Here is a 13203-nt window from a genome sequence, read left to right on the forward strand (position 1 = left end):
AAGACCATAGAGCCCTTCTGCACGTATTCAACTACAGTCAACATTTTCTGAGTCACAGCTGGAGGAAGTCAACTTTTAAAAGCAGGAGCTCCCTTGAGTGGCTCAACAACCGAAGGCACGCAGAGGATGTGCTCTGTAATCAAGGGTTTAAGTCTAGATCACGCTACTAGGCAACTTTAACTGGAATTCGCAAAGGAGTGGTGCAAACTCAATAATTGATTCCAAATTGGGTGGGAGTAACAAAAAAAGAGAATCCAAATTTATTTAAAAAAAGTATTTGAGATATTTTATTTAAAACAATCAAGCTACTATAAAACTATCTATTTCTACAGAAGTAATATAACTAATAATTTGGACTTAAATCGGATTTTAATAATAGAATGTGTATTTTCAGAGTGACCTCTTCTAGTAGACACATTCTCAAAATTGTTATGTGCAAATACTCTTGGGGTGGCATAGTGGTTAGCATTGCTGTCTTGCAGCACTGGGGCCCTGGGTTCTATTCTAGACCTGGGGTGCTGTCTGCATGGAGTGTGTGTGTTCTGTCCGTGTTTGCGTGGGTTGTCTCCAGGTGCTCCGGTTACCTTCCACAGTCAAAAGACTTTCTGGCAGGTTAATTCTACCTAAAGGTGGTGCGTCCTGTTTTGTGCCTGTTGCTTGCCAGAATAGACTCCAGTTCCTCCCCTGATCCTGAATTGGATGAAGCGGTAAGAAAATGGAAGAAAATACTCTTTTACAGCATGGTAGTCTTACTGACAAACACAGTACTTATTCTCTGTGATATAAACAGGTTTTTATATATACAAGTTTTGATCGAATGCTTTCTTACACAGAACAATAAAGATTTTTATTTATAAAGCAACATCCATTCAATAAGTCTGGTATGGTTACTGCACAGTATCCTCTTATTTTCCTGTTTGTGTGTAAGCAAAAATGAAAAAAGTAACAAATGAAAACATCAATGGGAGAAAAAACATTTGATAATATCAGGAAACAGACCATAACAGCAACGAGAACAGAATGTGGATAAATCTATTTCTTTTGAATATTCTGGAAGTGTTTTGCAGGACAGACTCGTTCCAATGAGAAATAGCTCCTGTTTTTGTTGTTTCCTCCAAAATTCAATACATTTTTCAGAAAAATTCACAGTGATTTATACTGCTTGATTTTCAGAGGAAAAAAAAACATTTAATCCTCGGCTAAGCAGCTTAAACATTTTACTCTTCAGATTTTAACATTCTTCCCAATGAGATTTTTTTTAATTACTGCAGCACACCCAGTAAAATATTTCTCACCTGAGAAATTCAGTTTCAAGTCAGCATGTACAGAAGTGCATTTATCACAGCTAATTTTTCTATTACAACAGGTCTGCTGCATATTATACGGAACAATGGAAGAGCTCATTAGCCTCTCACAAATCAAAGTTCCATGGAAAATACTTTGCAGAAAAGGGAAAAGTGTGTTAATCTCTTTTAAGGATACTCAGCTTTATTAAAAGCAATGCAAACGTTAATGAAAAAGTAGTCTACATTTAATATCTAGGCATACTAAACAGTCATATTCACATTTTGTAAGTCTTACAGGTTACATTTTCCTTTGCTAACCCAAAACAAAATATTTTAGATTTAGGTATTTTATCAAAATCCACAATTTAGTATATACAAATACTATGCTTATAAACATAGTCGCCTATTGGATTCAAATAAATGCATTAAGAAAATGTTGTGCCATTGTGCAATGAAATTTCATCAAGATACAAACTGGACTACAGCATACATGCCAGATAGCAGTCCTATGGAGGCTGTAGCAATTGCTCATCAGTTCTCTGATATTATTGTCTATGAGAATGTGTTCCCCATGATCCCCTGTGAATGTGTACTAAAATAAATGGCTCCCTGATGCACAGCTTTTGCAATACAGTTATCTGATTAAGTCAGCTACCTCCATAAGGCTCCTGCACATTCAATACAATACACAACTACACACCTGTAGAATCTGAAGAAAAGAACACCTTCCCATAATGATCTGCAAGATTCACTATAAAGTCACAATGCAGAAAACTGCTTTAGACAGTGCTAAGCACAATTGACTTTTGCTCATCCAGATCATGGGCTCAATTTAAAGTACTATTTGGCTGTAACATCCTGACAAGTTAGAAATTGCTGGATGTGAGCACTCTAGAAGGTTAAGCAACAGTGATGTGACTTTGTCCAGCCATCAGCACAGCAACAACAGAAAGGCTCTGTTCTCTTCATGTTGAATTCTTTGTCATTTTGCATTCTTTGCATGCTTGATTTTTACCAGGCTTGACATTCCACAGGTCACCCTATCAAATATGCACAAAATCAGTCTTACAAAATGTAAATCCAAACAGTAATTAATTTTAAGTAAGTTTGGTTCAACAAAAATTGTTTTTTAAATTTTATTTTTTCCTCCGAAGTTCATGGCAGGAATACTTGAAAAATCTAGATAACTTTAATGTATTTTTCCACTACCAAATGCCATGTAGTTTATCGTTTCCCTCTCACATTGCTTCCAAATGATAACTTTAACCACAAAACCATACACTGTTTATTCTTTAATTCTAATCTGAAATATGTCTCTCTGAACTAGCACCTGAATACAGTATGTTTTGCTTTTCAATATGATTAATATAACTAGAAAAGGATAACAAAAACTAAACAAAAACATTCCCGTCAGTCAGAATCAAAACCTACTGTACTATATACTGTATATCCACTTACTGACATAGACTGACGCAAACAAATACGTTTTCAACTGAAAGGCCTTCACATTCTAGAAAGTTCTGTTCACGTGACCACCATACACAGATCATGGTTTACTACAGTTCTACCTCAAAGTTGAAGGCCTCTGCAAGTCAGGGGCTTAAATGAGCTGCACATAAACACATTCTCTGAGTATATTTGCCAACAAGAAACCCTAACAACCCAACTAAAGATCAATACCAAAAAGGTTCAGCACAGGGCAATGGATCCTGCTGACAAATTGCAACACAATGCTTTAGAAGTAAAAAATTAGCTTTTAATAAAAGACCACAAAGAAGAAAGGCCACAAGTCTCTAGCAATTATCTTTTTACACCAGCTATGGATGTATCTGCATACACATTATTTGGCAGCAAAGGTGTAGAAAAGTAAAAGACAGAAGTTTCTAAAGTAGGCCTTTTAAACACCTATATGTTTAGGAACTGCTAATAAAATGGGTGAAAGTTATTAATTCAAATTAGTTTAAACTTTGCTTTCAAATCGTAGAGGGTCCATGACTCATTGTTTACTGGGCTTCCTCAGGTTCACCATACAATTCTGATTCTACCCCAAAACTAACCACAGCTATACGTGACAATTTAAATAATATGTAAATGTGTTTCACTGAATGGAAGAGCACGATATTCAAGAGTATGTCAGCTTTATATTTTCAATAACAGATATTGTACTGTTTGTACCAGGGAGAAAACGGTTGCTGTATAATGTTAAGTTTCGTGTAGTTAAATATTTGAAACGTCTTAAAACTGACTGTGGCATTCTTAGCCTATGCTCTCTAAGGGATAGAGAGCAGAAAAGAGGAATATACTTGGGAAAAACTACAAATTAATTTCTGTTAGTAAGAAGGGGTGGGAGTACAGTTTACATTTCCTAAATTACAATTCCCCTAGGTGAACACTTTTAAAGTTAACTGCTTTAATACAATGAAGCCCAAACTGGGAACCAACCCCTCATGTACTTTCTCCTGGTCACATGAGGATTATCTGTCTCCAGATAAAGCTCTTCAGCAGAACTCTCCTGCATACATCCACTCTAATTAGGGGGATTATCTGTAGCAAACACACTGACAGAGGATCATTACAACTGAAGACATCCAATTTATTGGTTTTATTATTGACTGTTTTCCTGCTCAATTTAATTAATCCTGCACAAAACACAGGAAGACAGAAGAAACCCAAACTAAATCAAATAATTTTTAAGTGGCAGTATTGTATTTATGTAATAATGGAATCTGTTTAGCTTTTTGTGTGTAACGAAAACTAATATATCCCTAATGCATAAATGGCAAAACAAAAACATTGATCCTTGGTAAATGTCAGACCCTTATTAATTTTTTTAAACATTCTGGTGTCTGGTTTCTTTTGTGCATCAATGACAAGATTCATTTTGTGTAGTTCCATGTTTTAAATATGCTGCAAAATCAATTCATTTGTGCACAATCTCTGCAACAATACCAAAACACTTAAGAACCTCCACAAACCAAAAACTGCCGAAAGGAAATTTTGCTGTCATCTAACCTTTGATGCCAAAATTAACACTTACGTTAAACAGAAATAGAACAAGAATAGAATAGAAAACATTTTGGACATCATCATCTGGGGATTCCAGAATCAGAAACTATCAGCTTATTACACACTGATCACTAAACGGGCATCATTGCATGAAACACAAAAAAAATAAAAATAAAATTTGTTTAGCCACTTCATATGAATAATATTAGCCAATTAAAGTTCTAACTGGCCCAACCCTGCACACTGCATCACCAAACCATGCCTACTTTTTGTTCTTACACAACAAGGCATAGTAAACAAGGGAGCAAAGAGAATGACATTTTAAGATACTGTATTTGTTGATTTATCTAAAGTGTTCAGCCACAGGACTGAGAGAATTAATCTTTAGTGTAGTGTTTTACTCTGCACAAGAATAAGCAATAAAGGGAGGAAATGGGTAGAAAGAATTTCCTTTTAAACCACCTTCTGACACAAGTTATTGACAAGGACCAAGTGAAGCTTCCAGAAATAACTAAGATATGCCAGCATGCTGGAGGTCTTGACAGGAATGAGGCTGACACAAATTTCAGGTAAACATTACATTCTGATTACGCTTTAGAACTAGGCGAAAAAAAAAACCATTATACATTCCATAAAGTCGTAAGAAACTTCCCCACTGTAAAATCGGGGATTCCAGCTCAGAATACATATTCAGAATTAGTGGCAGCTTAAGAACAGAAAGACTGACAGCCCTTTTTTGCCCTTCCCCATTCTCACATTTTTCAGCTCAAGTTCCCTCATTAGGAAAACCTGAGGAGATAAATACTTTCAAATGGAACAGGCCATCAATATCCAGTGAAGCGATTTATTAGAAACAGAAAAATGACAGAATTAAATTAGTTTTGTCAAGTGTAAATGTGATCAGAAACATCACAATCTGGCTCACCCTGAAAAGGATGAAAACGTGATGAAATAATTCCATTTGTACTGCGATTCGGAACAAAAAAGTATACCAATGCAGACTGACAGGTTGCTAGGTTGTCTCAGAACACTTTTCTTGGTCTCATGGTCAGTTTGGAATGTAGAACGGAAACAAAATAAAATTACCATACAAAAGATCAAATTTCAAACCCAACAGAGCATAAAAGAATTTACTGACAAGTGAGTATAGGGAATTCCACAAAGGAAATCTCCACTCTAAACAGTGAGAAGACTTTTTATTGGAACCTAAATACTTCATGGTGGTGAACGCACAGATGTTGCATACTCTTTGGTATCAACTAACCTACTGTACAGTATACTGAAATCAGGTATAGACTTTAATCAAATAACAAATCAAGACACTGATAACTCTACATACTAAATCAAAGTTAAAAATGGAATACAGATGTCATCCATTGCTTAGCAGTTATATGTTTTACTGGTGTTGAGAGTCTTTTTTAAGGTTTTCAAATTGTTCAATGTCCAAAACTGAGGCTCCCAAATGACTTACCTAGTACAACTATTCACTTAGAGTGGTGGTTGAAATACACTGCCCAGACCCCACTAGATCAAGTCTGGATTCTGTCACCTGATGATTGTGAGTGGGGACACAATTGTCGAATCCTGTGGTAGGATGAGAGTTAGTTAGTAAGGGTCTTCTCATCTTCTCAACTTTTGAAGAACAGTGACTGCTGGGACTTCTCAGGCTTTACTCTCTTGCTGGAACATCAGTGTGCAATGTCACACTCCCCCAAACACCGCTACATCAAAAAGTTTTTTGCAAACTTTTGTTTAAATTCTGAAGCAAACTGTAGAGCGAGCATAACAATGTGTGATGCCATTTTTCAAAGGACATTGATGAGCCAGAAACACTGAGTAAAGCTTTTTTTAAAATAAAAAATTAAAAGACTGCAAAAAAAAACATTCACCTTAACCTCAAGCTTCTTATGATGCTCAAAAGACAAGCATTTGCAGGGAGAAAAATAAAAAAAGCTGTAATGAGAGTTTACTGAAAAGTAACAGCTGAAACCCTCTGCTGAGCAAAAAAGGATTTGGGAGACAGCCAGAGTTAAAGGATTAATGATCTCTTCACAAGCCCAGAAAGATCTTACTTCGACTGCTTGATTTGACATCTGTGAGGATGCAGGGGCAACAGAAATGAAATTCAAAAGCGGTTTCAAAGCTTTCTGTCTAGGACACACCTGGACCTCTTAAACCTTGATTAACGTTGTACAGTTCCAAAGACAGCGTAAGGAAAAATGCATTACTTTGAGAGGACAAGGAATGTTACTATTTGACCAAAGTGAAAGCTTCTTACTTCAGTGCCTGGGTAACGGGGAGAAAAGAGGTAATAATCATCCATGTTGTGAAACTCGTATATCATCTTTCAAAAAATAAATCCTGGTACCAAATACCAAGGATGCTGAGTCCTTGCACACCCACACACACAATGCACAACTAATAATTCTGCTTTAAGCCAAAGTGCCACCATAGAAGCATGCTACTACCATCCCAGCAAGAAAACATTTTTACTGTATGTCCAAATATCTCACATACACACAAATACACCATACATGTACAGCATGCACAGGCATTTGTACATACTGTATGCACACTGATGCAGACTGTATCCACACACAAACATATTAACTCCAACAGAAGGAAGGTGCTCTGATGATTTTAAAGATTCTGTATCTAGGGGCGGAGCGGTGGCTCTGTGGCTAAGGATCTGCGCCTGTGGCTGGAAGGTTGCCAGTTCAAATCCCGCAGCCGGCAGAGGAATCCTACTCCGTTGGGCCCATGAGCAAGGCCCTTAACCCCAACTGCTCCAGGGGCGCTGTACAATGGCAGACCCTGTGCTCTGACCCCAGGCTCTCTCCCTATCTGTGTGTCTGTGTGTCTCATGGAGAGCAAGCTGGGATATGTGAAAAGACAAATTCCTGATGCAAGAAATTGTAAAGGGTTAATAAAGTGATGTTATGTTATATCTCTAAAATACCGCATAGGCTACAAGACACAAGAGTGGGCACGTCCACCCTAGTTTTAGGTTTTTTTAAAACAATTTCATTGGGCCCAGGAAATAATTAAGGACTACCACTCACCATGTTCCCCCCAACCTCACTAACACCGGTGGAAAGAGTAAGAAATTGAACGTTAAAGCAGTTCTTAACAAGGTAAGTCTATCCTGCTGTAGACCCTGCCAAGAACCTGCCAACTATAACTCCATGCTAGCTGGATTCATTTTCAGCCAATTAGCAGCTATCCATGAATGGATCTCACTAAAACCCTGTGACAGTCCCAAAACTCAACTGCAGAGTTTGCCTTTGCCAGGTAAAAGGGAAATAATCAAGGGAAGTCATCTAAAGGCACTGAAGCCCAGGACTAAAATCTGCTTATGATGCAACTACTGCACCAATACAAATACTACCATAACAGACGGATACACAGCAGAAGAATGAAGCATTAATCTTCACAGGTTTTTTTCCTACTTTCCAGACCCTCCATGCACTTAAAGCTGCCTTGTCACATTTAACAAAGAATTGGCACGGCCAATTTATAAAGAGAGAACAGTAATGGCAATAACTATACAAGACAGACATACAGTATTTAGTACGTCTATTGTAATGTGGCAGATGTGTTTTTTTCCCCGAAACTCCTACCACATACACATTGCTTACAAAACAAACATAGTAGTAGAGAATGTTTTATTCAACAAACTTTTTTTAGTACTTTATTTTAAAGAAGAATGTTTAAAAACTTATTGAAGACAACAACCATAACTCTCTGGGTAGGTACTATTATTTATATTAGGCTATTATAAAGCTGGTGATATTTCATCTATAATAAAAAAGCTGAACAATTCCAAGAAAAGCAATAAGCACTCAATGTGCCAAAATACTAAATTTTAAATGATCTTCAGACAATCCACATCTGACCTTTTGTAATGTCAAATCTATTCTGGGCAATACTAAAACTTTGCTTGGCACCAAACCTGAAAAAGCTAGCAGCACTAGACCAGGCACCAAAGAAGAAAATGTACTGTAAGGTAGTTGCCCAAACACATCTGAAGTTTAATCTGCAATATACTAGCATTAAGGCAACAGATTATAATGGATTTAGTGAAGGTTAACCCCATTAAAACAGCCTTGGGTATTTCTATTTAATTTGCTGGTAAACTCTGTACAGAATTTGCAATACAGAAGATTTATACTATCTTTTGCAAACAAAATCTAATAGAAAGGAAAATGAATAGGCTATTCATTCAATAATACCTAGGCAAACATTCTACATCTTCATAAATATCTGTACGTTTAAAAAAAAAGCTATGAATCCTCTTTTTTCTCCCTTAAACCTTTAAAAATAGCATAACAATATAGCAAACACTTTTTAGTTTGAAGATGAACAGACTCTACACTAGCACTTGCCAATCCAAAAATGAAATTATCACTGAATTAATAAATGTCACCTGTATAACTTTTATCTGCAGTGACAGAAGAGACTAGGGGAGTGAACTATTTAACCACAAATGCTGCTAACTAGTCACTTACTGTACAACTGCACCTTCAGTATACAGTACATCTCTTACAGAGAACAGAGTATTAGGCAACTATTATTTGGCCAGAGAAATAACAGGTGTTTAGAAATATGAACCTCCCAATAACCATCCCTTTACCTCTGTCACTGGACACTCTAGTCTCCAGTGTGGACTGCTATATTTAGAAGTCAGAAGGTGTACTGTATATCATACCAATGAGATATAGGGCTTATATTGAGCTATATGGTTGGTTAGTACATGATTCAGTAGCTAGAGTCAAGTCCCGAGAACACTTGCTTATACATATTGCTTGACCCATTTAATTCACGACATAATTATTAAAATTACATCATGCTGAGTAATTTATATTTCAGTAGCCAATACAGTTTTACTTTGTTCATTTTACTGTAGCAGTTGTGTAATTCAACCCCCCCATAGACACATCACTTTAAAGATCACACTTACAGCAGAAGTAAAGAAATACATTAGAAAGTTTAGGATACAAAATGCAAGATCCTCATTACAAGTCCATGAATAAGCTGGGTGCACAAAAGGTAGGCTTGGGTATTTTAATAAACTTTTCTCTTTGCAAAGACACCACATCTCTCCTACAACACCAATATGAAAGTCCCACACTAACCACTCTTCATGTCCTTTGTGTGGACTTGTGTAACATGATATACATTTAAAAGTAGGGTCAAACAGGGGATCTAGCCCAGTTGAACTCAAAGCACTGTTAAGGGAAAAACCCAAGATCTAAGACAACAAGGACTGACTGAAATCCTTAGAAATTAGTATTCTGGCTCTGCATTTCTAAAACATTTTGCCTTATAACTAAATCTCTATGTGGATTGCATTGAATGTGTTGAATAAGATATGGTGAAATAAAAAAACTCAAGTGCTTTTTTTTTAGGAGAAAAGTACAAAAATCAGTCTAGATGAGAAACTTTTTTTTTCTTTCCCATCAGTTGTAGAAAAAGAAAACCAACCAAAAGAATGTCTATTTATTTTGTCAGCTGTAGAAACATAAAAAATATGTTTCTGTTTACCAAAAAAAAAATCATGATGGAACAATGCATTTGGAATCAAGGCAATTAACACTGACATACTGTGCACTGATAGCCTCCAATGCCAAATGTTTGGGCATGTATCATGTCAAATTAAGAAGATATATGGAAATCTGCAGGATACCAATGTAAATCTGGAGCGAAGATCATCCCCTGCTAGTGTCAAGCCAGGGGATCAGACTGCAGCATGGTTGTAGCTGCCAAATCTTTTCAGTTAGCCACCTGCGACTACCTGCCTGACAGGCTGAATACTTTTAACATCACGGGCACAGGGCTGCATCTTTCTGACTGCCTGGAAAACACATTCAATTTTCATGATGTGCCTTTTCAAAACAAAGACCAATGGGTGTTTGTACACTTAGTGTAATTTATGAGATTTCAGACACTTTTTTAAATTAAAGTTCTTGTGTTCTGTTCAAATGCACTGTCTATAAATAAGACACAACCTGTAAATTCACATTTTGAAATTTAACGTTTAGCACAAGGTGAAATTCTTATATTATAGCATTCTAAGAATGCACAAAATACAACAGATTGAGTTTCTCAATTTTCTATTAGACTCAACATGCCATTGTATCTTCTACAAAAACATGGACCACATTAATACTGTATATCGGAGTTTTATTGTTTTGTCAATAGTAGCTTCATTCCAACAGCAGTCATCTACCACCTGAAAAAGCTTTACTTATTGTAAGGAGACATTTCTGAATACATAAAGAAACTACAAGAAGCAACCTGCTACAACAAGACACAATGTAAAATTCAAGGACTTAATTAACCAATCAGGTTGCAAATCACTGAGTACAAAAAGTCTCCTGAAAGAAAAGAAATGTTCCATTTAAAAAAAAACTTTCAGTTTTGCAAACTGATAAGACATTGAAAAATATGTTTTTTATTTAGTATAGCTAAGTGGGGATGTTCTCAGTAGTGATCAATCAAGATAGAAATGTGCTATATCTACAGCGTGTGTAAAGTATGACAGGCACAACATAATAGTGAGAGGTAAAAAAAATGCTATTTTTAACTGGCCATTTTTAGCTTAGAAATCCCCTTTATGCAGGGGTGATTTTTGGAATGACAAAAAGACACATCTAGTAATTCTGTTAGAATTACTAAATTGTGGGGCAAATAAATTTTAGACAAACAACCTTAGCTGTTACTGTGGTAAGAGTTGCGTTTTACTCACAGATTATACGGTAAAGAAAATAAAGTGATCTGAACGTAAATACCGTACTTGTTAATATGCGCTTTTTATTTTTTAAGTTAATTATCCAATTAGAAACAAGTGTGCTAAATCTAGAGGTGGCTTATGTAGATTGATTAGATTTTAACGGCTGTACTTTTATTTGGGCATTTGCTGCTTATTTTAAGATGTAAAAATACTCTACATACGAAAGGGTAGTACTGCCGAAGTGGGAGGAGGGCAATACGCACTTGACAAATGCTAAATTCCAGCTTGTAACAGTTCAAGGACATCACCGAAGGAAAAACAACAAATTACAAATACCCCATTGGCATATGCTGTCCCCATGAGTCTGTTAGATTTTATTGAACACGTTTAAAAAAACGCGTTATTGTTAAGTGTAGGCTGGCAAATGACAAAGTTGAATCTCAGATCATTTACTGTACACTGCTACAGAGAATTTCTTTCAGTGTTGTGATATGCTGTTTTAAACGTACTTTAGCGAAAAACTGTCAATACATACTAAACAGTAACCACGTTCAGGGCAACTAGGAAAAATCTGATTTTTATGAGGATTTTTGCACGAGTGATATTTTAACTTAATGGTTTATACCAAGAGGATCCCTTAATGCATATGGATGTTCTGGCTTTAACGAGCCCCGAAATAAACACAGGTGATGTCAGAATTGCGCAGATAATGTTAAGTGAATGGTGCTTCTTCCGTGACATTGCATGTGAAGGGTACAAGTGAGCACTAAATTAGCACTGCAGCTCTCTGCGGACAGGAGTGCTGTCCCGTTATATCAAGTTTCATAGCCGGGAACTTTTTTTTCAGTTGCACACACTAAAATAAAAAAGCTTTTATTACAATTTGCACGCATTTTTATAAAGAGAAATACGTGCCAGCCGAAGCCAAGAGTGTTTGCAAAGCCAGCTAAATGCAAACGCTGCGACACGGCAGTTGCAATCGGGTCAAAACACACTGTTACCTCCTCTTGAAGTCCTTTTCAAATGGTTTAAGATAGGGATCCATTTGAAGAAGGTTGTTCAGCTCAGGAACTGTAACTTTATCCATGCTGTCAGCCATCTTTACAGGAGACCAGAGTAATCGAGCTCCGAAGCTCACAGAGGAGATGCAACAAATGCTCAACCACAAACGGAGATGCAGCCTTTGTCAGCTAATGTAAAGAAATCCGATAGCAGCGAATCAGAGTCAACTTCAAACGCTAAGCCAATACTAGAGATGCGCTCCACGTGGTTCTGTCTACAATAAAAAGCGTTGTTAAATCATTCAGTAAGTGGTATGACTTTAAATGAATTAAGGGGGAAAAAACGAAGACAGAGCCTTGTGAAAATGGTCAGATCGAGTAAGGTCATGTCACAGAAATGAAACTAATAACTAGAAGTACTGTACGCGAAACAAGATTAAGGGTCACTTAAAAGTGTTATTAGACAAGAGCTAATCACGGTTATTACTAAACTTGACTGAGTGTTTGAGAACTATAACTGTAAAACAAATAATTTTTAGTTTGCAAAATAAATAATCGTCTGCTGCGAGAATTATTGTTCCAAAATATTTGTACAACTGCGTTTATATTTAAAGCATATTGATATACTGGTACATGGATATTTGTTGTCACAAGACAGTAACATTTTTATAAATATTTTCGTCATAGAATGCTGTATTTTTATGGTACAGTACTTTGTGTTAGTAATTTTGGGAAAGAATAAAGCATGGTTCTCTAATTTATTTTAGCATGCACTGCATCTAACAGTTTATAATGTTTAATGTAAAGGGATCTGAATGTAAATATAGAAATGTATAGTGTATTTAGATTTAGTTTTGCATAAAAGATTAATTCTTAAATTACAAGTGGTAGACATTCGGGTAAACACAATGACATGAATAAGAATTAATAGAAAACTGTAAAGAAAAGGGGTGAATATGCAAATTGGGTGGTGTAATTAGTGGGGAACCACAGGGATCTGTATAAAGACCACTGTTTTACTTAATTTATATCCATAATCTAGATTCCTGTATAGTCAGTAAATAAGTTACTTTGCAAATAATACCAAATTAGGAGGATAAGTAAACACTATAGAAGCAGCAAACACACTTTATGAAGAATTGAATAAAAGCCAAGACTGTTTTTTTTCATAGAGGCT

At 36.2% G+C, this 13203-nt stretch overlaps 1 protein-coding gene across 1 annotated transcript in view; it reads right to left on the reverse strand.

Moving 5' to 3' along the window:
• LOC148658417 (1,4-alpha-glucan-branching enzyme-like) overlaps positions 1-12323 on the reverse strand; it is a 377056-nt gene extending 364733 nt beyond the window's left edge. The window contains exon 1 of the mRNA XM_088639572.1: positions 12027-12323. Within this exon, the coding sequence (XP_088495698.1) occupies positions 12027-12124 (98 nt within the window). The 5' untranslated portion in view covers positions 12125-12323. The remainder of the gene's footprint in view (positions 1-12026) is intronic.
• Positions 12324-13203: the final 880 nt, after the last annotated feature.

Source organism: Lepisosteus platostomus, chromosome 7, assembly GCF_059453375.1.
Source record: "Lepisosteus platostomus isolate fLepPlt1 chromosome 7, fLepPlt1.hap1, whole genome shotgun sequence".
NCBI classification, from domain to species: Eukaryota; Metazoa; Chordata; class Actinopteri; order Semionotiformes; family Lepisosteidae; genus Lepisosteus; species Lepisosteus platostomus.